The sequence below is a fragment of the Varanus komodoensis genome, unplaced genomic scaffold, assembly GCF_004798865.1.
Source record: "Varanus komodoensis strain SLA01 unplaced genomic scaffold, ASM479886v1 scaffold1, whole genome shotgun sequence".
In the NCBI taxonomy this organism is placed as follows: Eukaryota; Metazoa; Chordata; class Lepidosauria; order Squamata; family Varanidae; genus Varanus; species Varanus komodoensis.
The window spans coordinates 82860828-82887696 of NW_025335268.1; the positions used below are offsets into that span (position 1 = coordinate 82860828).

The window sequence follows — 26869 nt, forward strand, 5'->3', positions numbered from 1 at the left end:
AGCAAAGAATTGGACAGGCAGGATTGAGTTGGTACTAAGTCATTCTTGGCCTCACTTGTCCAAAGCGCCACGCATGTAGGGCTCTTTCATCTAGCTGGCCAGTTTAGCATTTCTTGACTTGCGGAGGAGCAGGGAGGGAAGAGGCAGAAAGAAGCCACCTACAGGCCAGTACAGAGAATGGTTTGCTCTGTAGACCACAGCAAATGACTTTCCAGAACAAACTTACTCCTCAGTCTGGTTGTATGCAGTAATTTTTTGCATTTTTCTAGTACATGTGCTCATGGATTTAATCAGCAGCTAATAATTTTTATCACAGTGTGTACTGTTTTATTTGTAATTGTTCTTGCTCATTTCTAGTTTCCTTGGTTAGCAACCAGTTTCCCCCGATCAGAACACTTTGAACTGACCCAGGACCACAGAGGCCTACCGCACTGGCTGTCTCCTACATCACTCATGCTCAGTGGCCAAAGGTGAGCCATGGCTCTTTAAGTACTCCTAGGACAATGCACGGCCAGTGAAGACTTTGGCAGAGCTCTACCCTTTTTGGCCCAGCTCCCCAATAGGAGAGGGACAAAGTGGCACCAGGTTCCTCGGCTGCTTATCCTCATCTGTGACTCATGTGGAAGTCCCAGAGCATGGTCATAAAGCACATGATGCTTCAACTGAACAAAAGCTATGCAAGTCTGCAAGTTTGTCTGAATGGGAATGATGCAGGAACCCTGTGTACCTAGACCTAAAAAGTAAATTGAAGTGACCAACTGATGTGCACATGAGGAGAATTGTTGCTTATATGGATGACAGACCTTTTTCTACATCGTAGCTTGAAGGGAAAAAAGCAGGTATGTGAATTTGCAAGTCTTCCTTGGAACTGAATACTTTGCTAGAGGCTATACCAAGTCCCATTGCCTTAGGAAAAGAAGTAGTCCAAACACTTGATTTAAGAAACAAAGCAAACTGATAATCATGATGCATAAACTGTCAATTATATTTGTGGGTCATTGATTGCAATCCTCTTCTAAAAACATTTATTGCTTGGACTGGAGTGGAACTATTCCCTTAAAAGCATGCACAAACAAGAAATGGTTTTTGATTTGTTTATTAGAAAATCACAGTTAGATCTTAAATGCCAGATTCATAGGGTTTCTCCAATCTAAGGAGCCATAACTTTAGTTGAGAACTAAACACACCCAAATATCTATCTATATATTTTATATTGCTTTACCACATAATATACATGAAGCATTATTACAATAAACTATGACAATATTTCTTATAATAGAGGTTAAATGCCTGACTGTTCATTTTTATGCAGAAGTAAGCCCCACTGAATTCAGTGAAGTTTATTTCAAAGCATTCACAAAAGAATTCAGGCAATCCTATATGCATTTATTTGAAAGTAAGGTATATTGAACTTTTGGGAACCTTCTTCCAAGTGAAATACACACAGGAACAAACTATTGGGCAGAAATTCAGAATATGATTTCTTCTTGCTTTTTGCAACAAAGTGAATGAGTGTTTGGGGATAAAACTATTTTTTTCAGGAATGACATGGGAACATCTTCAGAAATCAGAACATTCCAATATTTAAGTTCAGCATTGCTCCTGATTTGCAAAATGAGTATCATATAAAAAGTATTACCACTTAGTACAAGCAAGTTGCAGTCTCCTATGTCAAAACATGATGTTTTTATTAGGGGCGCAACATTATGCATGCTTGTAGAGAGAAAAAACATCATATGACTAAGCATTCCAGCATGAGTGAGGAATACTGCCAACTGTGGTATCAGAACTGTATCCTAATTTTTAAGACACATATTTGGTGCAGAAAATATGTCTTCCATTTTGTTTCTCATATGCACTCTAAGATGAACAGAGTCAAGGATCCACACATCGCTTATACAGCTAACTTTCATCTAGTTTGCCACTGAATGTTGTTTCGCTCCAGAAGGCCAGTCATACAGAAATAATTCTGTGTGATAAAGAAATGGTTTTACATTGGCATGATGCTTAGCTAAATATTATATGAATTACCAAAAAGTAACACTCTGGGTTGAACCTTTCATGATGTAGTTTCATTTTTGTTGTCAGCTTCTACAAGTTTTATTTATTTATTTAAAACTTTTATATGCTGTCCACTAGCAAATGGTCTCAGGATGGTCTTACAATAAGGTCACCATCTTAAAACTCAAAGAATAGACGCAGGAATTCTTTAAGATTTGTTCCATCAAATGGAAATATTGCATTTGACTGTTCCCGATGGCCCTCAAGGCCTTTTTCCCCATGAAAATTGATTTCACATTGTTTGGATCAATTACTTATTACAGGTTCCTTTAATGGCACTTCAAGGTATAATGCTTAAGGCACATGCATTGGACAAACAACCCTTGTTATCAGAAGCATATTATCTATTTGCTGAAAAGTTTTAACTAAGTACTCACAAGAATGTTAAGTCTGGGGGGCAGAAAAAACAAAGAGCCGGCAGAGCCCTTGTGAATAACAAAGAGCCAAACATTATAGTCTGAAGCATAGGCCATCACACAATTTTAACAGGTAACTGCATTAGCTAAACTTAGTTTGGTTTTCTAGTATAATACAATGCAGACCTAGAATTAGTAGCTGGATATTTGTAGGCCAGTTTGCGCAAAGGTATATAGAGGGCCCCACTGCCAGAAGCAGAGGAAATAGAAGAGACTGTATTTCAATTGCCATGCCTATATTTTAATTCAAAATAATAAAGATATATTTTGATTCATATGACCTTAAGTGCAACATGTACTAGAAAAGACTTCTTAGAGAGTCAGCTTCAAGTGAGAAATATTAAGGCAACGTATCTTGTACCTTCGTTTCCTATGTACTTTACAGAAAGGTAAGATAGAATGTTAAAAGTGGCTTCAAAATCAAAAAGGCTATTAGACTTGAATTACTTCTTGGAAGGCAAATATCCACAATGTTCTAGACATAACCCCCAAACAGAACCCAGGATGCAGCTATGGAGAAGGAAACACAATTGATCAGCTCACCAGGGATGTGGTTAACCTCCTATGCCAATGAATGCAAGACTTAACTTCTCTCCCATATCTGTGGCTGGTTGCCACACACTCCTCTGTGAAGAAATGAAAATGCTGCACTTCAGGGCAATGAAGTGGTGAGGGCAAATATACACACCATCCCTCACAACTGAGTGGCCTGAGCCTTACTGACAAGGCCCTGGAAAGAGGATGTGATGTGTGTCTCTGTGCAAAAATGCACCACACCTCCCTGTGGTCCATGTCTCCCCTGGTACATAGCCTGCCCAAAGGCAGTTTGCTAGCAGGCACTAACATCTCCCCTCAATTTAAGGCTATCGCCACAAAACAAAAGTTGAAACTTCAGACAAAAGTAACAATTTCAACAACAATATGTTTTAAAGCAAATAATCAGCAAAAGCACAATGTTCAAGGTTCTGAAGGTAAACCACAAGTACAGGTACTGGGATTTGCTGAAGCTTTCTTCTTCCTTTCAAAATATGCTTCAACAGGACTATTCTAACTTTACTTCACAATTCATTTTTTCTGCTTGAAATGTGTTGTTATTCAGGGAAATATGTAGGTTCTCTATCCAGTTTCTGGTCTTCTCTTCATCTTAAAGTTTATTACTGTTTCTGCAGAAGTGTACGTTGAACTAAAAGAGAGGAGAAGAAACCATTTAATATTTAGATATGCTCCCATTACAAATATTTCAAGAGAGAGTCAATATACAGACTGCTGCTCAAACTCCCTACAGTCTATTCACTGAAGTCGCAATGCTGAATGCACTAACTTCTGGAAGGTGGACATCCCTTCCACCCCGTTAAGTGGAGATTCCCTTTCCCTTTCAAAACCAGATAGGTGCAGGCAGCTGCCTGAAGTGAAAGGCTTTTGAGAAAATTATGTCTTGAGATTCCAACAGGCAGAATTTGCTTCAGCACTTAAGAGCTCAATCCCCTGTTTCAGTTATTATATCTGTTCCAGCATTCTCCAAAGAAGCTCATGGAACTTGCAACCTTTTATTTTCACAGAAGACCTCGTTGGTAGACTGTGCTGAAGTATACTGTTGATTGGCCTATTCACATAAATAGTTTTATGACTCAGCCAGGATTTGAATACACGTTTCCTAAGTTTAACACCAACGTTCTTGTCACTCACTATTGCTTCCGTGCACTAATGCACACATGGAGAACCAAATGAAAAAAGGTAACCCTCTTCCCATATCCCATATTGAAATGAGCAAACCAGTCCTTGCTCACAGGACAATTCTGCCTCTGTCAAAATTTGAAACAGCTGCCAGAAGCACGCTGTGGCTTAAGACTTTGTACTTTCAAGTAGGCCAAGGACAAAAATAGGTTTGCTTTCCAGCCATTGCCTAAAGCATTTTGTCATCACTCCAATCTAAGGTTAAAAGTTCCCTGCAGTCAGACATGGGCAATACATCAGTTTTTAGTCATTTTAAGCCCTGCAAGCCCTCTCAATGGTAGCAACAGCTCTGTATGATGGAGACGGAGCACACACAGAGACAGTCTATCACCATAATGAGCACCAACAATGGAAAATGCCGCTGTCTTGTGCTCTCTTTCAGAGGGAGCGTCTTTGTTCCACACAATAGTTCAGCAGCAATGTTAATCTTTCCTGCTCCCAGTTTGCTTTCATAGAACTTCAGCCCTGTCCAAATTCTGTTAACATTTTCCTATTGCCAATTCCTTCTAAGCTTTGCTTTATAGGTCTAATCTATGGTCCAACAATACAGGGGATGCTGTCAGACTTCCAACACATTCCATTCCAGCAGCAACCAACAGTCAATGACCAACAGTTGCAGTCAATATTCTTTTTCCCCATTTAAAGCTGCAGTCTTAAACTCCATAGAACACATTTGGGTTGACTTCTGAGAAGACATGGGTAGCTGTTTCATTGTTGCAATCTGTAGGTTAAATACACATCCCTGAACATCAAAACCATTCATTCATCAATTTTTATTGATTTATTTGCGGCCAGTGTTCCTTTCAGCTTTACTTTGGGAAATTACTTAGGCTCCACACTTTTGATTCAACACTGAAAAGTAAATGAAAAATTAAATAGGCAACCCTTTTTGAATACTCTAAAATATAAGGCAGGATAGAAGAGAGAGACGATGAAGTACAGGGAGGTCAGTCACATATACACACATAAATATCCCTGCATATATGCATCTTTGCCTACGTATATATCCATCTGAAGAAGACCTTTCTCAGCAGACTTCTGAAAGAGATTGATTTTCCTACTATTTGGTCTTAGCTGGTTGTATCTGTGCTTACTGATTTGATTATCATTGTGGCTTTTATATGGAAAGTCATTTCAGAACCACTGCAGAAATGAGACAAGACATTTTATAAGCAACCCTCTCCCTCCCTCCTGCCCTGTATCCCTTGGTCATGACGGGTTCCCAGTAAAATACAACCTTTCCCCCCCTGTAGAATGCACATGTGTATGGGGGAAATGTCCATAAAGCCCATGAGGCCCAGAATGAGAGGAAGCCTGTTCAGGGCAAGGGTGGGTGGGTGGTACTTTGTATAGCCACAACCAGCAACACAACTTTGCCACCATTGGCTTGTCCCAACTCTCAACAGATGAGAAGAATTTTGTCTCTATGATTAAAAGCCCCTTAATGATGAAAAGGTTCACCTCAGTGACAGAGCACATGCTCTGCATACAAAAGGTCCCTGGTTCAGGTATGAATGAAATTATAGCCATAACAATAACAATACACACATTATGTTTCTAGGGAAAGGATTTCTTACCAGGTGGCTCTGCATGGGCTCCCTGTTGGCTTTCCATATTAACATTCTCTTGATCTGCAGAGATAAACATATTTAAGAGACCTAGCACTTGTAAGTCATAAAGAATATTCAGCTCATGACTGCTCTGATTTCAAACTGCGGGCCTCTGATTACAATGCATACAGACAGTGAAGTATTGAGGCAATATTCTATGAGCATTTCCCACCCTGCTCTCAGAAAATTATCTCATGTCACTGTTAAGTTACAGGAAATGGTATGAGCAACATTTGAAGACCCTCCCTGCCCCAAAAGAGACAGAAAGGAAAAACTTACCACTAGCTTTGAAGCAAAGCTTTTTCTTCTGATATGCTATAAAGCTTGATGCAGCCCCAACTACAGCCACAACGACTGAGCTAATAATGCCAGCTAGCATTCCTTGAGAACCTGTTAGAAAACAGTTTTAATCTCTGAACACTCTTATATAAAATAGAATAGGGGACAAGTTATTCAATAGCATTACTTAGACAAGCAAATTCAGTGCATGAAGAAACCCTAGAGTTCAACAGAGTTTTCTCTTGTAGGCGTGCATGAGATCTCTTAGGACGGTCTCTTACCATGCCCTTGTGCTGCCACTAGTGATATTGCACCACAAATCTGCACTTTACCTTGTTGTCCTAGTAAGTGCTTGTTTCATTGTGCAAATGTTCGTTTAGGCTAGTGCAACATCATTATAATACTAGCAGTGGGGCAACGCTAGATAGTACACTTTGAACATATGTTCCTCTTTAAGACGTGGTTTGCACATCATGAAGAGAATGGCTTGTTTAACTCGTGAGTTATTCACTATCAGATAGGTGCAAATCTGCATGCTGGGGCCTAATGGCTCCTTCTGCCTTGATTAACAACCCAGGAGCAGGCTAGCAGCAGAGGTTTAGCATATTACTTGACTTGCAGCTTCTGGGTAATGCAAAATATGTGCCACACAACCTAGCAGTCACAGGCTCCCAGTTCCTGATGCTCAGTTACAGCCAAAAGGCTGTGTCGAAACCAGGACAAACTTTTCTACTCAAAGTAAGTATTATGAAGAGTTGGTTTTCAACATCAATTCCAACTGAAAACCCATGCTTTTAAGCAAACCTTCGTGAGCTGAAGTACTGGTGGGCAGGAAGAGAGGAACAAATGCCACGACACATTGTGGATCATGCTGTCCAGAGCAGCGTTCAAGTCAGACAGGAGATCACACTTTCTGACACTCACCAGCCCTGCTTCTAAACACATACAACAGGAAGTGATGGCTCTGTGTTTGCCAGGAGTAATAGAGGATGCTGGCTCATGAGTTCTCTTTGAGTAATGGGTGGAAAGGGAAAATGGAAATATTGACTTCCTCCCTGGAGAAGTAATAACAAATTTGAGGACCTCAGAAGCAAACACACCAGTTCTATACTTGTCCATGGAACTGCCTTTGAGGATGGTTCAGAAGCTACTGCTTGTGCAGTATGTGGTGGCCAAATTAATAACAGAGCCAGAACATCTGAACATCTATTTCTGTCCAGCTTTCACAGACTGCTAAATGTTTCTGAGCTCAATTCCAGGTGCTAGTTAGAAACTATCAGGTATTACACAGCCTTGCACTGCCAGCATAGATCTTTTCAGCACTAGATTAAGATCTTTTCGCAGGCATTTGGCAGCATATGATGAGGTTTTAGTCAAGCCTGTTTCCTGTTGATGGTTTAAAATTGTTTCTGGGCACACATGTTTCTCTGTGTCTTGCATGTTTATATGCATATAGCTGTTTATAAACTATTTTAAGTTTTTTATTTTTAAGTTTTTTCTTTTATTTTTAAGTTTTAGCCTTCCAAGCTGCCCAGGAAGCTTCAGCTATTGAGTGGTACAGTAATGTAATAAAAGAAATGAAATTTTCTCAAGTTTCTAACAACTGCAGGAAATCATAGGATGTTCTTGACTCTCTAGCAGTACAATACAAATAAGGACTTAGACAGCTCGACTCAATGCTAAGTTTAGAGAATGGGTAGGAAGCAGAAACTTGACAACTATCAAAGAGGATGATTAGCCACCCAACTTTAAATTAAACTATGATCCCACACTGTAAAATCAGTAGGATGGCCTTCCCTATAGGCCAAAATAATGTCTCCTAAAGGAAACATTCTATGGTAAGTTAAAGGAATTTCAGCCGTAAACATCTATTTTGAACATTGCTAAAAAAAAAAAAAAAGACCCTGAAGGAAACTCAAAACAAAACAGTGTTTCCAGACCTTCAAATCCCTTAACTAGACTTTTCACCAAAAGGAAAGGATAATAACAAATAGTTGTTTCAACAGCAGATTTTCTGAGCAAGTGAACAAAAGGTAAAGATAAAGTATGAGTATTGGTGCCCATGCAGTATGAGAATCTTCATTGCTAAGAAGGAGTGAGCTAAACTATTTAAGTAGTGAGCTAAACTGTCTAAGTACAAACATTAATTTTTAGGGACTTTTTAAAAACTAAGCAAGAACACATCAGCTTACCTTCTGTATTTTCAGTGGAGCCTCCATTCCCTCCTCCTGTGGGAATAATTATGTTAGTATGCATATTACACAGTATAGATCCCTTTTTTTCAGTAACTGTAATAGGATATTACCTATAGAAAATAGTGCTTTCTTGAACGATGTGAGGTCATCTTTTTTAAGCCTGGATCTTTAAATAATTGTTGTCTGGTTTTATATTGTGCTATGACTATTAAAATACATCTATTTTGTTAAAAGTACTTAATGTTGGCCATTCAATTAAAGGCTATCCTTACAATTAAAAAAACCACCTTCATTGCTTGGTTTTAATTTTCCCCTTTCCTTTAAAAATCTTGTGCTCGGTTCAAGCAGGTTACAATTCCAGTAGATGGGTTTAAGAAAGATAAAAAGAATGGGAAATATCTGAAAATTAGTAATAACAAGACATCAAGGGACTTTAAGTTACAAGCAAAGAAAGAAATGCAAAGTTGCATCCAACTCAAAACAAGCATTGACACAGGCCACATACCTGGAGAAGGGTTAGAAGCACGGCCTACATTTAAAAAAAAAAAAAAAAAAACGTGCATAGCATTGTGAGAAGCAAAAACCAACTCAAATTGTTACTTTAAAAAACTCTTGAGATTATCAGCATGTGTTAGTTGGACATGCAAGCACATGAAGCACATTAGCTGTATTCTTGTACTTTAAATTTGAAGACAGTTTATACAAAATAGCATCAAATAGACAGAACCTGATGTATGTACCTTGCAAAAGCAGCACCAAATCAAAGGGCAATATCGTTAAGCTATTATCCATGCACAGCAATTTAAAAAAATTAGGAAGAGATCTGACAAGGACTTTCATTCTGCATATAGGGAGCTTAAAGCAATTAGGCTGCACACGTCCATTTGAGCATCACAACAGAATCCAGTCTGTATGCTGGGGTGGGAAGGGGGGAGATGAGAATCTCATTCAGCCTGGGAACATCATTTAATTTTGGCCAAGCTCAGGGGGGCTGTTTTTCAAGTGCTGGGGAGCAGGGTCTGAAGGCAAAGGGCTAGGCCTAAAGAGGCAAATACAGGCATACCGTAGCTTAAAACTCTTCATATGTTAGAAAAGGTATTTCAAACTTTTAGAATGGGGAAAAGCTATACAAAAGCCAGGAAAACACAAAATGATTTTGTGGTTGGAGTGAAGAGGGTGTGGCCATTCCTGAACCCTTGAAGGCCAGAAGGGCCAGATTTGGCACCTGGGCTTCAGCTTGCCCACCTCTGCCTTAGTTCCTTTAGGCTGCAGTCTTATGCCCATTCCCCTCAGAGCAGACAAGTGTTGAGCAGCTCAAACACACAATCATGGCCAAAAACAAAGACTGCAATTCAAAGAAAAGTTTTTTTGTAGGGTAAAAACTTTTGTGCGCATGCATAGTTTCTACCCTACAAATAAAACCTTTGAGAATAGGAAAGAAGATAACTGTTTAGTCAGGAAGGCTAAAACTCCCATACAATGGTGGAAAGAGACTGAAAACTAGAGTCTGGAACCTCCCCAATTTTGTGACTGGAAACTAATTCAGCAGTAATTATGTATGGGCACATATATAATTTGAGGAATTTGGAGTTTGCCCACTTGTGCAGATAGGCATGCTAATGAGAAAAATGGCCCCCTAAAGGAAAGCAGGGTTACTACATTCCCATATCCTGTGTTGGGCAGGGATTTTACAAATTTGGAGGTAATTTCAAGATATACACATCCTAAATATTTTTAGGCTTTTAATATTTTAGTGCATAATTTTTGTATGATTTTGTTTGTTTTTGTTGTGAGCCACCCCGAGGCTTTGTTGCGATGGGGGCGGCATAGAAATGTTGTAAATAAATAAATAAATATTTTCAGTGCCTTCATTCATGCCCCAAGGCTCCACCTTTTAATAGCTAAGCAATATAAAGGAAATATGTGCTTAAGCTGTACATTTGAAGACAACTTAAAAGTTGTAGACCTAACATACATAGCCCTGTTTCCATAGTAATAAACAGATAAATAAAGTTGATTTCCAGGTGAAGTTTTTTGTTTGAACATCACTCTTTGTTAAACGTCATTGAACTTGATTTCAGTTTGTAAACAAATATTTAATGTTGGCTACTAATACATGAATCAGTTTTTATACAGCATGCAAAATTAACATGGGAGTTTGGTTCTGTTTCTTTTGTTGCTTTGCTTGTTTGAAGCTTTGGCTGCTACATCTCAGTCAAACAAACATACTATATCAGGCTTTTTCTCTCTCTTTTATTTCAGAGATCACTCAGCATAGTTCCTCACTTGCTATCATGAAAACAAACAAGTCCAACACACAAGCCCCAAATATTTTTAAATATGTTGTATGTCAGAGACTTACCTGCTGGTGGTTCTTCTGGAGGCAATTTACCACCGACTAAATCCAAATCACTTAATTCTTTAAAGACAGATAATTAAAGCAAGTGTTAAAGAAAGTTCATAATTCAAGCATATTGTTCTCTATGATAAATTGTGCACTGTGGTGTTTTCACTACCTTTCCAGCTTCTGTAGCTTTGGCTACAACCACAAGTGCATCTACCTGAATGTTAAGCTGCTTGAGCTTATTAGGACATGCTTCTAAGTCAATGTGGTCAAGACAGAAATAAGGCTTCCTACAATAACATTCAAAGTGCTCAAAATCCAATTTCACAAAGCACATGTTGGTATTGTGCATCCTATAATGCTCTGCCATCATTCCAGATGTCAGCACTGGAAGGGAATCGGACAAAGAAAAGAGAACATACATTCAGGTAGTGCAAATATCTTAGCCGTTCCTAAGGCATCAACTCAGCCATAAAACTAGGGTACAGCAAAGCGTGCAACGAGGAAGTAAAGCACGGAAGAAAGAAACCATTTTTACCTCTCATGTTAGATTTTGGGTTTCTGAGAACTAAAGAACTCATTATTTTAAAGGCACAGCTAGGAGCTACTTTTTTTTCTTTTTTTTCTTTTTTACTGTAGACTACACACAGTGGTCCTGATCCAGATTTGTATGCTTTAACACTTGTCCCTGGGGTCCCAGTCCAGAGCACGGTCCCTGTGCCTTCAGTATTGCCAAATAAAGATCCATTTGTTTTAACGGATGACGACTGGACAAGAGACATAGGAAGGGTGGCAGGGCACAGTTACTCTAGTGTAAAAAGGGAAAGATGTAGCTGCTGCTGAATTCTTTAAGGTGTGGTTGGGCGACGTGAGGCCTAACCATTGACTAAGTGGCTAGGACTGATGGGGTCTGTAGACTAAAGCATCTGGAAGCCAAGCGGTTGTGCTTGGCTTTAAAGTAGCATGCATTTTGAGTCCCACCCAGTGTTTATTCACAGAAGGAAAGGCATTTCAGGAGACTGAAGGCTGAGATCTGTGACCCAGGATGCCCCTATTCTGAATAGATTTCAAGGCATCTCTGCCACACTCCATTACTGTTTTTCCCTTTCAGATATTCAAAGGTGCTTGCAAGGAACACCATCATCAGTCTACCTCTAAAGCTAGACACAGCTCTGCTTTTAGCTTAGCACAGATCCTGCTCACCACAAGAAATTATATGGATTACTCTTAGAAGAGAAATACCTTAAACACGTTTTTATTTAAAACATTGCCTATAACTTCCCTGTTAAATATAAATCTAAACAGGTGTTGAAGATCAACTGCATACACAGTAATCATTCTAGAAGCCCAGTTCCCTCCACATCTTGCCCAGGGTTCCCAATCTGCTTGAAATGAAAAGCTCCTGAAGCATGCTCAAAGAGTTAAACCAAAAGGATGAACTGGGGTCCACAGGCTCCACGGTGCTCATCCAGTTCTCCCCAGGTGTTAAAATCCCTGCAGGCACCCCCACCCCAAGCAATACAGAGAAGAATTTCACAACTGGGTTCAGATGACATAACAGACCAACAAGGGTAAACACCCATCACTCCTACTGCCCCACTAGGCCCTGAAGAAGTTTTTCCAGAGAATCTTACCCCCAGAATTGCCATGGCTTCCGGGTTTTGGTTGAGGAGGAGGTGGTGGCGGTGCTGGATTGGAGTCTTGATCTAGCAATGAAGAACAAGCATTCACATGTGAAAAGCAGAGAGAACCTCCAGCATTCGAAGAATGCAAACATTTTAGCCACAGTCCTTATTAAAGTCGTAACACAGACTTGAGTTTAAAAAGTCATGCACTCTTCCAGCAGACTGAAGCACAAGAATGGACTCCTTCTCCATTAGAGTCTCACAGTACATCAGAGTCTCACAGTCTCACAGAGTCTTACAGGCGAGGGCTCCAACTGTGTAGACATGCACAGAACCCTCAATTCATTATATCAGCATCAACATCCCATCTCTTTTCCTCATGTCAGGAATCTAATTTAGCACAGTTCCAGACGTTGTGGGGGTAGCAGAGGGACAGTTTTTAGTCTTCAAAACCCCCAACTTTCACACCAATGTCATTTTGTCTGATGCAACTCAGCATTTTGCTGCCATCAACCATGGACATGGCTTACATCATTTCTGGCCCAAAACATGTGGCAGGGCACACATGTGTCCTTATGTGCTGGGTAATTTGTGAGAAGCTGTGCCAAAAGTGGTTCCATTGTCATGCATATTTGGACTGCAAGACCAGTTTTGGATTTTAATCTTCCACAGAATGGAGGACCATATATCTGGCCCAAAGACTGAGGGATTCTGAGAGTTTCTTGATGTCCCAGAGGATTTTCCCAGAGATTTGGACAATAGATCTGCCAAAGCCCTAAGAAGTGAGAAATAGCAAAGGCCATTGATAGGATCATTTCTGAACATCTTTTGTCAAGTTAATTCACTTCCACAGAAACCTGTGGACTGGGAACAATGAAATAGCATGCACAACTCTGAACAGAGATATTATTTTGCCACCACTGTATCTGCATAGTGCCACTCAATGCTTTTCAAGCCATAAGGGCCTGTTTACAAGCTTGTTCAGACCAATTTGTAATGCTTTTTACAGATAAAATTGCACTCCAACCTACCCACCACAACCTGGACAGAATCAGGGACAAATACAGCGAGGGTACTTTCTGGTCCTATTGCTATAGACTGCTTTTAACTTTTGTAACTGAAGGCAGGTTGGGTTGCTGAGGAAGCCCTTGTCTCTTGACTAGCAAAACTGGCCAGGGTTGGGCTGTCAATGTTGGCTTTGGAAACAGCAAGTGCTTCATTAAGGAACTTTGTAGCCTTCATCCTGGGATGCTCTAAAGTATCAGTTAACTGACCACTCACTTTTTATTACTCTTAATTGCAACTGCTATATTAAGTTCCATTTTTAGAAGAGACAGAAGAGAAAGGCACACCTGCCTGTTTGAAATGAACCAACCCACTTTCTTCAATCTAACACACAGCAAAACTTCCACATGAGAATTGTTCTGTGGGTGCAATCACCAGCAATGACTAATGCACACATACCAAAAGCACAGGAAAGGCAAAGAGACTCGGAAGCATGCAAAATTCACTTTTCAGTTTTAAGAGAATGCCTTCCCTAAAAGTTATGGAAAATGGAAAGGGCGATTCTGCTTTCGTGAGCTTGAGTGGACTCCGGGAGATGGTGGAAGACAGGAAGGCCAAGAGGAATGCTGTCCATGAGGTCGCGATGGGTCGGGCACGACTTCACAATTAGCAACAACATTCTGCTTTTAAGCAAACTCTTTGATCCAACTGTGCTTTTGAGATGTTGTCTTCCTGATCATATGCACATTATGGGCCAATGTCTAAAAACACACAAGTTAAAGCCCAATTTATAATGGTTTTTATTACTTTCAGTACTTACCATCGATGGCATCTCCTAAATCAAAACCACCATCTAAACAGGAAACATAAATCATTTAACAAGAAAAACAATTGAATTAGAAGCCACCCATGTGGCTTATATGTTTCAGGTAAGGTGGCCAGATTTTTTTTAAGAAATGAAAAAGAATTAGTATCCCATCCACAAAAGAACATTTGCACATATTTAGAAATGGGGGGGGGGGGGGGCAGCCAGGAACAAAAATACCTTCTTGCCTAGCCTTATGTGGGAGAAAGCAAGGGAGAAGTATATTCGATGGCTCACTAAAGGCACAATCTTGTGCATGTTTAGACACAAAAAAGACTCACAACTCCCATCCCACTGGTGTCACGGACTGCACATAAAGAAGCTTATTGCTCAAATTCAGTTAGATCCACTGAAGAGCTGTACATGAATATGAAATCATCTCTAATTAATACAAAGAATACTTGCATACTCACCACTTGGTGGCTTTTTACTAGGCACGGAAGGCTTCGACGTTGGGTCTATAGTATAAAAATACATAGCACTTAACCAACATTTGAACAATTAATTACCACAGTAGGGGATCTGCTTGAATGATTTTGGGATAAGTAAGTCAACAAATGGGCAGAGTTGCTTTTTATGCTAGTTAAAGCAAAATATAAAAGTCAACTCTTATACAAGGTGTGAGGTTTCCAATTGAACCAACAGTAAATAGTAATAACAGCATTTATAAATGCCTTAAAAAGTTAGAAGATATATTAAACATATAAAAACTAGTCCTGTCAAAGTAAGTTTATGTTCTCTGTTATCCAGGTCTACTGAGGCAGACAGAATTGAGCTCAATGGTTATTAAACTCAGGAAAAAAAAATCTAAGATTACTGTCCATACTGTGTAGCTGAGCTTTGCTGACAAGTTGCTCAACTGACAACATGTTGTTGTTGTTGTTGTTGTTGTTGTTGTTGTTATTATTATTATTATTATTATTATTACATTTCTATGTTAAGCGGATACCAAGTTTAACATTGACATAATAAAACAAAAATTCTAAATAAATAAATAAAACAAAACATTCAGTCTTAAAACTAGGGCAATATCAAGTATCTAGACATTTTCGCTGCCAGCAAACATTTAGGAATAATGGGTTTTATGAATGAGTTAGGAGAACATGACTCTGTTTGCTTAAGTTAAGGAAGCATGGGCCTTGGCAAGATCATCATGTAAGCTGCCTGGTGTTTTCTACCAGAAGAGCATAAAATGTAGATATTAAATCAGAATATTATCTCAATGCATGTAACTCTTTAAAAAGCTCATCTACTCTCTTTTTCCAATGTGGAATGAGTCCGGGGAACTATAGGACCAAACTACAAACAAGAGCAGCACCCCCATGTATCTGAATGCAAACCCATTTCTTCCTTCGGCTCCCACATCACCAAAGACCTGAGACCAGTTAAGAAAACTGGCTGGGGAAGACATGGGTGAGGCAGGGGAAATCACAAGCAAAGAGATCTGTAGGCATCTGCCTCAGTGACTGCTTGGGGCATTAAAAAGTTCGCCCTGCCCATGTTTTATCAGTTATTAAAGCCGATCTAAGATATGATTTAAATTAAAACTCTCACTGTACTATATTATCACTATTAAAAAATCATAAAGAAGACATGAAGTTTATTTGTGAATTGAGCTACTTACGAGATGGAAGTGCATCTGACAAGTCAAAATCTTGTCCTGTGAAGTTAAAAAACAAAAATCATTATCTTGTCGTAATACACAATTATAGGTCTATCCAGGATAATAATAAATCAGGGAATGTAAACTATTTTCTCAATCTTAACTGATTTTTGATAAGTTAAAAGGTAAAGTAAAGGTAAAGGTTTCCCCTTGACGTTAAGTCCGGTCATCCCTGACTCTCCGGTGCTCATCTCTGTTTCCTTACCGAGGGAGCCAGCGTTTGTCTGCAGACAATTTCCATGGTCATGTGGCCAGCATGACTGAACACTGAAGTCACAGAATGCTGTTACCTTCCCACCAAAGTGGTACCTTTTTATCTACTTGCATTTGCATGCTTTTGAACTGCAAGGTTGACAGGAGCTGGATGGAGCAACGGGAACTCACCCCATTATGTAGATTCGAACTGGCGACCTTTCGATCAACCAGCCCAGCAGCACAGCGGTTTAAACCACTGCGCCACCTGCATCCCGTTTTTTGATAAGTTACCACACAGGAAATATCTTTGTGGAACCACTCTTTGCCAATGGGTTTTCCACATGCAAACCAGTCTGAAATCACACTCTCAGCTGTTTAATCTTGACAGATACTGAGCATCATGAGAGTTAAGTAGCCACATGGTAAATTCCCAAACCCATCCAAAAGGTGCACTGTTAGGTATTTCTTTCCACCAGGACTTGTAGGATTGGTAAATCAACTACATTCTCTCAAGACTGTCTATGCATTTCTTTATAGAGTTACCAATTAGCCATGTTAGCCAAGTGGAAGCTCTTTTTCTAAGGAAGTACGTCTCTACATTCCAGGCACCATTGCCACAGTGCCATTTGTAAGCTTCTTGGAGGCAGCTATTGTCAACTGCCAACATAATGCTAGAGTCGATGGCTCCTTCCTGTAATCTAGCAGGGTCCCTCTTATGTCCTTATGGTGACTCATACCTGGTTGAATAAATTAGACCCATGTCACAAAGGATTGGTCCAAAGAAAAATGGATCACTACAAGTTGAATACAACATGCAAAAACTTGTTTAAATCATGTTTTCATTCTTCAGTTCTTAACACTATGGTAGACATTTATTTGTTTGTTTGTTTGTTTAGGAAGCTTCTATGCTGCCCCATTCGCCGAAGCCTCGGGGCGGCTCACAACAATACATACTTCCCAGACTGGACTTTCTGAACTTCTTCAGAGAGTTGGCATACCCTGTTAGCAGTCACACAAAAAATAAAGATTGGTATTTTTCATGCAAGTTTTCAGCAGGTGAATGACCTCAAGAGCAGTTCATACTATTTTCCCGAAACTGGAATACAGTGAATTCCCTGATCAAACTAGAAAGCAGGCAAGTTATGGTCTAGGTGCTTCTAGTATGTCTGTGACTATCCTGCAGCAGGGGTGGACTGAAGGCAGATCTTCAGGAGTGATGGACTTCAAATCCCAGCATTTCTAACTATTTGGCTATTTGCAAAGTGTCCTAGAAGGTCAAGTTCCAAATATCTGAGATCTAGCTTCTGCACACCCCTGACCTAACATTTTCTCCCATTTGATACCAGGCAAGAATGGCTGTGTGTCCAACCTGGATTTGGGCCTACACCACAATAATTACAACTGCAGGTGTTTGTTCCTGCAAAAATAAGGGAAAGAAGAGGGGTGGGGGAAGAAACTTGTAATGGAAGAGTTGTAAGCAGCAGCCACAAGAAGTGCATCAGTTAGATGAGCATCTAATTTTCATTTTATGCTTCTGGCATGCATACATATTCAGAGCACTCTGAGTTGGGGGCCAACTATGCCTAAACTAATAGTATTTTTAAAGGAACTCCCCCAAGGATCCTAACTGCTTTCTGCGAAAACAGAAAAGCATCTTGGTCACCTAAGGAGAGTAGTGTTCGCAGAAGAGTTTCTTCTGCTTATTGAATAAAGTAGTGAGGATTCAAGTGAGCAACATGAAAACTCAAAGTGCGACTGGCATCATTTTTCAGTTTATATAGTGAGGGACAAAAACACTACTCTTTTCAAAATAATAGGGATTTGCTTTTAACTTGGTTTTTTCCCCATATTTGAAACTTTTTTTGAATAGTCAGACTTCCTCCATCATTCATCTCCCATCTGAAATCCATTCAGCTGCAGAGCAACACCAAATCCATTAGGTACAGGTAGTTCGAAGGATGCAGTACATTGGCATCCCAACCTGTTATGCCTTTGCCGTATCACTGCTAGAAACAGCTCAGTAGACATTTGGACATTTTAGAGTTTGTTAGGTGGAGGAACTAGAATACAAGCATAACTCACAAGAAGAACAAACTGCTTGCAACAGCATTAGTCATCTCATACTATGCAGGAATTTGTGGGCATCATTCCTCCCAATGAAACTAAACTCTGACAGGATGTTTACACTCGCTGCTAAGCAGCGCTTTATAATTAGCTCTACAGGAACATACCATGAATTTAGGAGGACTCGGTACTACACTGGAATTTCTATCTGTGTCAGCACTACATAGATTGTCTCAAGCTCAACAACCGTTTCAGTATAGATTTAAAAATCTTTCAAAGTCATTTTGAAACATATGGGACCAGCAGTGCATGCAGTCTGGCAAAGACAAGATTCTTAAGCTTAAGAGACTTGGTGCTTTTCATAAAGTTAAATGCTATAGTCCCCTTGCATCAGCAGCATGTCTTCTTACAAAACTTAACTCCCAAACCCCTGAAAATGTATTATATAGAAGGCAGATTTGGCCACAGTGACCTGTTTCTTAACTATCTCTCACTTAGATGAATGTATGACAGTTTACATAGAGCTGCTCTTGAAAAGTGTTCTGAAACCAAGAAGCCCAAAACACAGGAGCCAGAGTCTTATCTGGCATGTCTTTTAAAGAACCTGCAAAACTTTTCAGCCAAATACATTGTTTTCCAAACCCCATTCAAGAGCTGGTTTGGATCTTCAGATCTTTAAATAACCCAGGGTCTAAATAAGTGAAAACCCCTGTTACTTTGGATTATGTATGGGATCCGTTGCTTCAGAAGAAGGATCTGCTTTTGTTGATGTGTATGTAGGTAATAGTTATTACTCTATATGTGATTTGGGTAACCGGTTATGTTTTGCCATTTGATAGCTTGTTTATTTAAGCAAAATAGGAGGGCAAGAAGATATTTCCAGCATTAGAACATGTGCTGGGAACCTTTTTTTAAGCCCCAATGCAACAGCTCAATACGATGCAAGGAGTTTCAGTTAACTGCCTTAAACTATTATTACTGATCAGAAATCATAACAGAAGAGGCATGTGGGCCAAACAGAACCTTGCTTGGGGGAGGGGGAGCTTACTTTTTCTTCCACTTTTTTCTTAATATGTATATCTTGTACTTGCAGTTGTCCTTCTCTATCCTTCAGTTTACTTATTAGTATCTTCTCTCCTTCCTTCTTCACTTTATAAGCTAACCATCTCCCTGGTTTATTAGCATTTTCAAAGTTCTGTTTGGTCAATTTCATTTGCTTAGTGAGTTCGTTTGTATCCAAGAGGTTCAGTTTATGTTTTAGAATATTCATTTGTACCTTAAAGTCTTTTATGGATGGATCTTCCTGTAGTTCTTGTTCGCATTTCGTCAATTCCTCTACTATTTTAGCTCGTTCCTGCTTTCTCCTTTTATTTATTTTTGCTGAGTATGTTATTATGAGCCCCCTGACATAGGCTTTGGCTGTATCCCAGACATTTTGCAAAGAGGTTTCTTCAGTTTTATTTATTTGAAAGAATATTTGCATTCCCTTATTTATCTCTTCTATGAATTTTTAATCCTTTAATAAGACTTTGTTTAACCTCCATCTGGGCGTTTTTACTGTCCCTTTCAATGTCATAGTTACAGGGTTATGATCTGTCCAGACATTTGCCTCTATTTCAGCTTCTACCAGGTCTGGTACTAAGTCTGGGGCTATCCAGATCATACCAATGCTAGACCATGACCTATGTCTATTCGAATAGAAAGTATATTTAGCAGAGGTTGGGTTTTTATGTCTCTAGACATCTATCAAACTAAATTCTTCAATCATATTAAAACAAGACTTTGGAAGTATCCTCCTGCCTTTTTGGTCCTTAATCTCACTCTTATGGTCCATTTTCTTGTCCACAATTGCATTAAAGTCTCCCATTAAACACACGGTCTGGTAGTCCAATTGTGAGAGTAAAGCATGTAGCTTTTGGTAAAACGTTTCCTGATGGTCATTTGGGGCATAAATCGCCACTAAAAACACATTTTTAAGTTTCATTGTTATTTCAACCATCAGAATCCTACCACCATCATCAGCTAATATATATTTAGGGTCTAATTTTTCCTTGATGTATAATGCTAAACCTCTTTTCTTTTGAGAAGCGGAAGATATAAATAGCTTTCCAAGCTTTAAACATTCCAAAAGCTTATTATGTTGTTTCTTAATATGTGTTTCTTGTAGGCAAATTATATCTAATTTCTGCTTTTGAAGTTGAGAGAAAATCCTTCTCCTCGTAGAGGGTCCGTTTAGTCCATTTATGTTTAAAGAGAGCAGTTCAATTCTTCCATTTTGAAAGCCATATTTAAAGGATATATATTTATCTATTTATGCTTCACCTTTACACTTCTACCTTTTTTCTTTTCCTTTGGTTCCAGTGTCTGTTCCTCTTGTTGTAAGTCTGTATCCACTATTTCTCCTTCTTCAGAGTGGTATGCTGTTAATTCCATTGGTTCAGCACCTTTTCCTCCTTCTTTTGAAGCACCCGATTCTTCCTCTTCAAATGTGCTTCTAAATTTTTCATAAAACTCTTGCGCCTTGGATACTGAGTCCAGCTTATATCTTGTAGAGTTCCAGGTGAAAAATATTCCTTCTGGTGTTAGCCACATGATCTCTTCCTTAGCCAGCTTCGTGGTAAGGAATAAGTATTTCTTTGGTCCTTCTCTAATCCTCCATGGTATTTGTTTCAAAACAGTCACCTCATGATGATCATCAGCCTTTAAAGGTTTATCATGTACAGCCCTCAAAACATTGTCTCTTATAGACCTTTTTGCAAATTTAACATGAACGTTTTGCAAATTTAACATGAGCGGAGCCGGCTGGTGCCGGAGTTCAGACTAGATGGCCCGGGAGACCCCTTCTGACTCGCTCTGTTTCTATGTTTCTATGTTTCCTTTGGAAGCTTGTGTTTCCTAGCATAATTTGAATTCACTCTATAAACAAGGTCAATATTTATGTCCACCTCTTTGTTTTCTAAATCCAACACCTCTGCCAGCATAGTAATTATTAATTCCCTTAAGTCCTCATTCTTTCCTTCGGGTATATTCTGGAATCTCAGATAATTAGATGCCTTCTCCATCTCTAATATAGCAAGTGAATCCCATAATGACTTGCTTGTTTGTTTTATTGTGTTTCTTTGTCTACTGTTTCAATTTTTTCATGGGCTTGTTGTATTTTTTGTGTATTCTGTTTACACAGTTTTGAGTCGAACATCTGCCAGTCGGTTTGATACATCCTTAACAGAGCTGTCCAATTTGTCAAGATGTTCTCATTGTTCATTTGCAAAGTTAGGTTGCCCTATACTATTGAACCATGGTTCAAGTCCCCACTCAGTCATGAAGCTCACTTCATGGACTTGGGCTAGTCACTATCTCTCAGCTTCCCTGGACTGTTGCATGAATAAAATGGTGGTGGAAATGCAGGAATTAAAATATACTGTAAAGATTCTATATAAAATGAATCCCTTGTAAGGTAGAGAACAGAGGAAAAGTCTTGATGGTTAACTAAATTCAGTCTTCTGCATTCAAATAAGCCAACTGTGAATAAGCCAGTAGCATGATTTTGGGCAGCTTCCAATGCACTCTGATTTTTAAAGAACTGTTATCATGATATACCAGCTTTCCTCAAACTGATATCCTCCAGATGTTTTGGACTACAATTCCCAGGTCTCTTGACCATTGGCTCTACTGGCTGGGGCTTAGAAGAATGGAAGTTCAAAACACCTAGAGGTGTTTTGCCAGACTGGTGAAAGCCAAAATATTCTTGTGGGTAGCCTTCCCCAACCTAGCACTCTTTGGATGTGTTGACTAAAATAATCCCATCAGCCCCAACTATTAAGATGTGGATGATGATTTGTAGGCCAGCATATCTGGAAGCTACCAGCTTGGGGAAAACTGCTCTATGTTGCTAGTTTAGCCACACAGTGGCTTCTCTTTCTTTGCAACACCTGATCAGCATCTATTTTTTGAGTTTGCGAACCAGTTCTGGATCTTCTTGAGATACTAAAAGCAGATGTTTTGGTTCTTAAAAAGCAAAATGTTAAAATATCCTCTACAAAATGTTGGGAAAGGTTTTTCTCCACATAGCAAAGCTATTGTCATTTCCTTGCTGTTTACATTCTAAAGGAGGAAAAAGCTTGGAGAACCTTCCGCAAGTTTCCAAAAGATGAAGCCTTCTTTTATCATATGAGGCAAATCATATGACTTGGAGCTCTGATTCACAAGCAAAGCCTTCCAAATGACATGGCATGAAAAACAAAGGGATCAGAGCTACATCTCCTCTCTACTACACTCTGAATGTACCAAAGATACTCTTTCCTCTAAAGTAGGAAAACTAGACAGAGAATGTCAAGATGGGGTTACAGCACAGTTCTGTGCCAATCTACTCACAATTTGGAATTCAGTGGGAGTTAACTTTCAAGTTGTGTGCAATAGATTGCTGTTTTAGGCCAGCTTTTGGGTAATGCCTTGTTACAATGTTTGCCAACATAATTTGATTCCAACATCTACACTGCACATCAAAAGATTTGTTCAAAAAAAAAACATTTTTCAGTCTTGTTTACGTGGCCAAGACAACACCTTGGAAGAAAGTGTAATATGCCCACAGTGGACTGTCCCTTTTTTTCTGAACCAGGTTAGTGAACGAAGCTCTTTCAGTTCAGATGCTGCACTGCCCTTTCAGATTAACAGTTACTGGAAAGGAGGCGTAACAATGAACTTTAAACATTAAACTAGCAATTTGCCTGTTTTGTACATCTTACCAAGGTACTTGCAAAAACCACAATTCATACTTTCCTGGCTTTGTAATCCATTTTCCTGCTTTAAATTTTGCTTCCTTAAAACGAAGCATTCTAGGTGAAACAGCCCTGGATATTGCCTGTGCCATGCAGGACAAGTGACCTTCACAGAAAGCTCACCCAGAACATCCCAAGAAATGCAGCACTTGTGTCTGGCCAGCTCTCTAGAGAAGCTTTCTGGAGAGTCTGTTTACACTGATCTCATTCGGAAGCCCTTGGATGACATGGAGGCTCTCTGTGCAGCAGAAATAGGTGGGCACTATAGTAGGTGAACACCAGGTTCAAATCTCCCCTCTGCCAGGAGGCTCACCAGGTAAACTTGGGACACCTATTATCTCCCAGTCCCCCAGAATTGTTGCAAGAATAAAATGGGGGAGGAAATGCCAAGTATAAACATAGAGATGTATGTTATCAGAGGCATAATATATACTGAGTGAATGGTGGCAATAGCACCTTTGCCAGCTGTCTGCCCTACAGGTGTGGTGCTTGGATGCCAGCCCCATCCTTCCCAGTAGGGCCCCAGGCAATCTACCATTCTGGCATTGGCCATGTAAAGGTGGCTATACCACCGCACGTGACAATGGCAGAAAATGTCCTAGGGCCCTTGAACCCGCAGTGGCACGATTTAGGCCAGCCTTCCCTAACCTGATGCCATGGAGATGCTTTGCACTACCATTTCCCACATGACCACTGGCCATACTGGCTGAGACTGGTGGAAATGCAAAACATCTGGAAGGCCCCATGCTAGGAAAGGGTGATACAGGCAAGCAAAGCTTTGAAGATGCAGTTGTGACAGCATAGTTCTTTCTCAATGATAGGTCATTTTAATGGAAAAGAAAACTAAATTTCACATTGATTGCATTTTTGAGATCAATATTCATGGTGTTGACAAACTTGTTTCAGGAGCATTAATGAATCCACAGTAAAGAGAAAGAAAAACATTTTACCTAAGTCTTTTGGAGGTGATCTTATTTTAGAGTTCCACCAAAGCATCCAGCACTGGGAAAGATATTGCTGACACTGGAAACTTGTGACTCCCCCCTTGTATTCACAGTGCTATTGCAAATAAGCCCCAAGTTCTCCAACAGTGTTTATCCCTTGAAAAGTACATGCTCAAAATGATGGCATGCTATAGGCATGCTTTTGCACAGACATTCATTTACGACACCATACGGCAGGCATGTTGAACTTCTTTCAGTCCTCATTGAATGTATTCAAGTTATTTCTGTTTGGCAGAAGCTCTCAAAGGTCTCAAACCAGTGGTGTGTGCAGCCTATGAAAACAGAAGCAGGCCCAAAGGCAAAGGAGAAGGTCCAAAGCAGTAGCATATTTTAGAATAAAGCACTCACTGTCAGCAATAGCAACTTAGAAAAGTATTTCAAATTTCTGGATGCTGCACAAAAGCAAAGAAACCTACAAAGGATTGGTGGCTGGGGAAAGGGGGCCCACGACTGGGACTCCAGGAGGTTGTGTTCCTCTGTCAATTAGCCTGGGACCACAGACTGGCCACATAATGCATTAACAATAATACCATCAAGTAGTATCAGTGCAGAGAATGGAAAAAATAAGGCAGAGCTGCAAATACCACACCCCACACATGCAGTTTTGAAAAACATTGCACTGCTGACTATTGCCAGTGTTAGGAAAGAAGCTTCAAGTTCCAAGAGGGCTTAAAAAGTTCTGGAAGTGTTAGCAGAAGATAACTAAACTGATTGTACAATGTAGCCCTTTGTACCATCAGGGGGAGAAATATTTAATGCTTTCAAGAAGCAGGCAGTATTCTAAGTTTAAGAGATTTAAATGGCAGAAGAGCCGATGATGCATTTCTCATTTTCTTGTTTGGTTAATCAGACACAATTTTAGGATAAACACATATGCATAGCTAGTTCAAAACAATACCACTGGCACAGAACTATTCCCAAATGCATTGATATGACTGAAATTACTGTTGTGTATTCCTTCCGGAACCAGGTTACTTAAGAACCTATTACTGAATTCTAACAATTTTCCTCATAGTGTATACTATAAATAAAGCTTTAAATCACTAACATATCTGATTAACTTCTTAAACCTTGTGTCTCCTACAGAAGGTCATAGTTGGCTGTGATACATGCCAGACTGACCCAGCTCATTCAGCCTTCAGAATGCAACCCAGATGGATTTCACTCAGGAGTTTCCTATCTGTTTTTGAAAACATGACTTAGACTTCATCCTGTCTCAATAAGGCTGATGATGAAATACCTGTTTTTCTAGTTTCCCCTAGAAATCACCTATGACAAAAGTACTCAAGGGATGAAGGAAGAACCTTGACTAATGGGGTGTCAGATCTTCTTTACTTAATCTTTACCGCTTCAGGTGTCCAGGAAGGTTCTTAGATGACTTTCATAAATGTAAAATTTCATAAACATAATATATTTTCCAACATGCTTCCCTAATTGTCCATATTTTAATATATAATCATACTGGCATTATATTTTAATATATAATCATACTGGCATTAATATATAATCATACTGCTAATATCAATGATACCAGGGCAGTAATTAATGGTGCCAATTACCAAGAGTCTGTAACAGACAGAGTACTATATATTCCAGCCTAAAAGGCAACTCCTGTATAAGATGAAGTTAATGTTTTGGGTTGTTTTTCTGGTGTTTGTCATACGTTGGGCAAATAAGATGACCCCCAATTTTTACTTTATTTTTAGCTTCAAGGGATTCTTATACGCCCCGTATATACGTGTATTTGTCAGCCGGATGCTTCTAGACTCTGATAATGTCATGTTTCTGTCTCCTGATGTCACATCCCTCACTGATTTGGAGGCCGATGGTGGGGGCTGGCTGGCTGGGGTCAGTCTGGGAGGAAGGCTGGTGCCAGCACCATGGACGGACATGGATGGCTGGGCGCAGAGGGACAGGCGAGTGTGGAATGGGCACTGGACACAAGACTGGGTCTGCAGCTGCGTGCAAGGCTCACGACACATCACAACACAGGACGAGCTCTGCCAGGACCAGTAAGCAGCATTTATCTATCCAATAGACAGACTCCAATCTTACAGCAGTTGAATCTGGTGAAGTTTTCTGAGCACAGCCTGGTCCAATTTTATTGGATGATCTGTTGTTTCAGCTCGAGGATGTTGTTGACAAGATGTTTGCACAGATTTGTGCAAACACATTTGTACTGGATCCTTGCTCCTCTTGGTTTTTAAAAGCTAGCAGGAGGGAACAGTCAGCTGGGCCAGGGAAGTAACCCTTGTTACCTGTACAAAAGGGAGTGGTCCCATGCTCCCTTAAAGAGGCAGTTGTGAGGCCCCTCCTGAAGAAACCCTTTCTGGACCCAGAAAACCCAGCGATATTAGGCCAGTGGCAAGCTCAATCTAGTCAACACTGAGGTGCTGTGGTGATGGGGGGGGGGTGCAGGGGCGGGTTCTTCTGACTGGATGGAACATGTTTAGCCTGTACGGAATGAGGTGATATGCCCCTTGAAGAAGCAGGCTGATAGACTGGGGTCAGCCTGGAGTTATCTTTGTTACTTGAAACCCTGATGGCCTCAGTGGCACAGAGTGCCTTCTCCCAGTTTCAGCTGGTAGCCCAGCTACACCTCATCTGGACGGAGATAGCCTCTCTTCAATAATCTATGCTCCGATAGTCTCTAAACTAGATTACCGCAGTGCAGACTAGATGGGGCTGCCTCTGAAGACAGTTTGAAGCTGTAGCTTGTGAACATGCAACAGCCAGGCTAATAACTGGGACCATCCAGTCCAAACATGTAACTTCAATTCTGACCTCCTTGCACTGACTGTCTATTTGCTTCTGAGTCCAACTGAAGCTGCTGGTCTTAATGTACAAAGTCCTCCACAGCTCGTGCCTGTAATACCTGAGGGAATGCCTGCTCTAACCACAGTGCTGCACTCAACATCTGAGGCCACCCACTAAATGTCACCTCCAAGGGAGGCTTGGCTGGTGGCAAAAGAATGCCCTTCTCTGTAATAATCCACAGGTTACAGAATGATCTCCCATTGAGGCTCACCTAATG

At 40.0% G+C, this 26869-nt stretch overlaps 1 protein-coding gene across 3 annotated transcripts in view; it reads right to left on the reverse strand.

Moving 5' to 3' along the window:
- Window positions 1–1080: 1080 nt before the first annotated feature.
- Window positions 1081–26869, reverse strand: part of LOC123024669 (CD99 antigen-like) — a 31508-nt gene continuing 5719 nt past the window's right edge. Inside the window, exons 2-11 of one of the 3 annotated variants that reach the window (XM_044432686.1) lie at window positions 15759–15794; window positions 14548–14592; window positions 14090–14122; window positions 12274–12345; window positions 10658–10714; window positions 8801–8824; window positions 8293–8328; window positions 6101–6211; window positions 5789–5842; window positions 1081–3660 (exon numbers count right to left, since the gene is read on the reverse strand). In XM_044432686.1, the coding sequence (XP_044288621.1) occupies window positions 3632–3660; window positions 5789–5842; window positions 6101–6211; window positions 8293–8328; window positions 8801–8824; window positions 10658–10714; window positions 12274–12345; window positions 14090–14122; window positions 14548–14592; window positions 15759–15794 (497 nt within the window). In that variant the 3' untranslated portion in view covers window positions 1081–3631. The remainder of the gene's footprint in view (window positions 3661–5788; window positions 5843–6100; window positions 6212–8292; window positions 8329–8800; window positions 8825–10657; window positions 10715–12273; window positions 12346–14089; window positions 14123–14547; window positions 14593–15758; window positions 15795–26869) is intronic. The other 2 variants (XM_044432706.1, XM_044432695.1) reach the window with 2 other exon arrangements.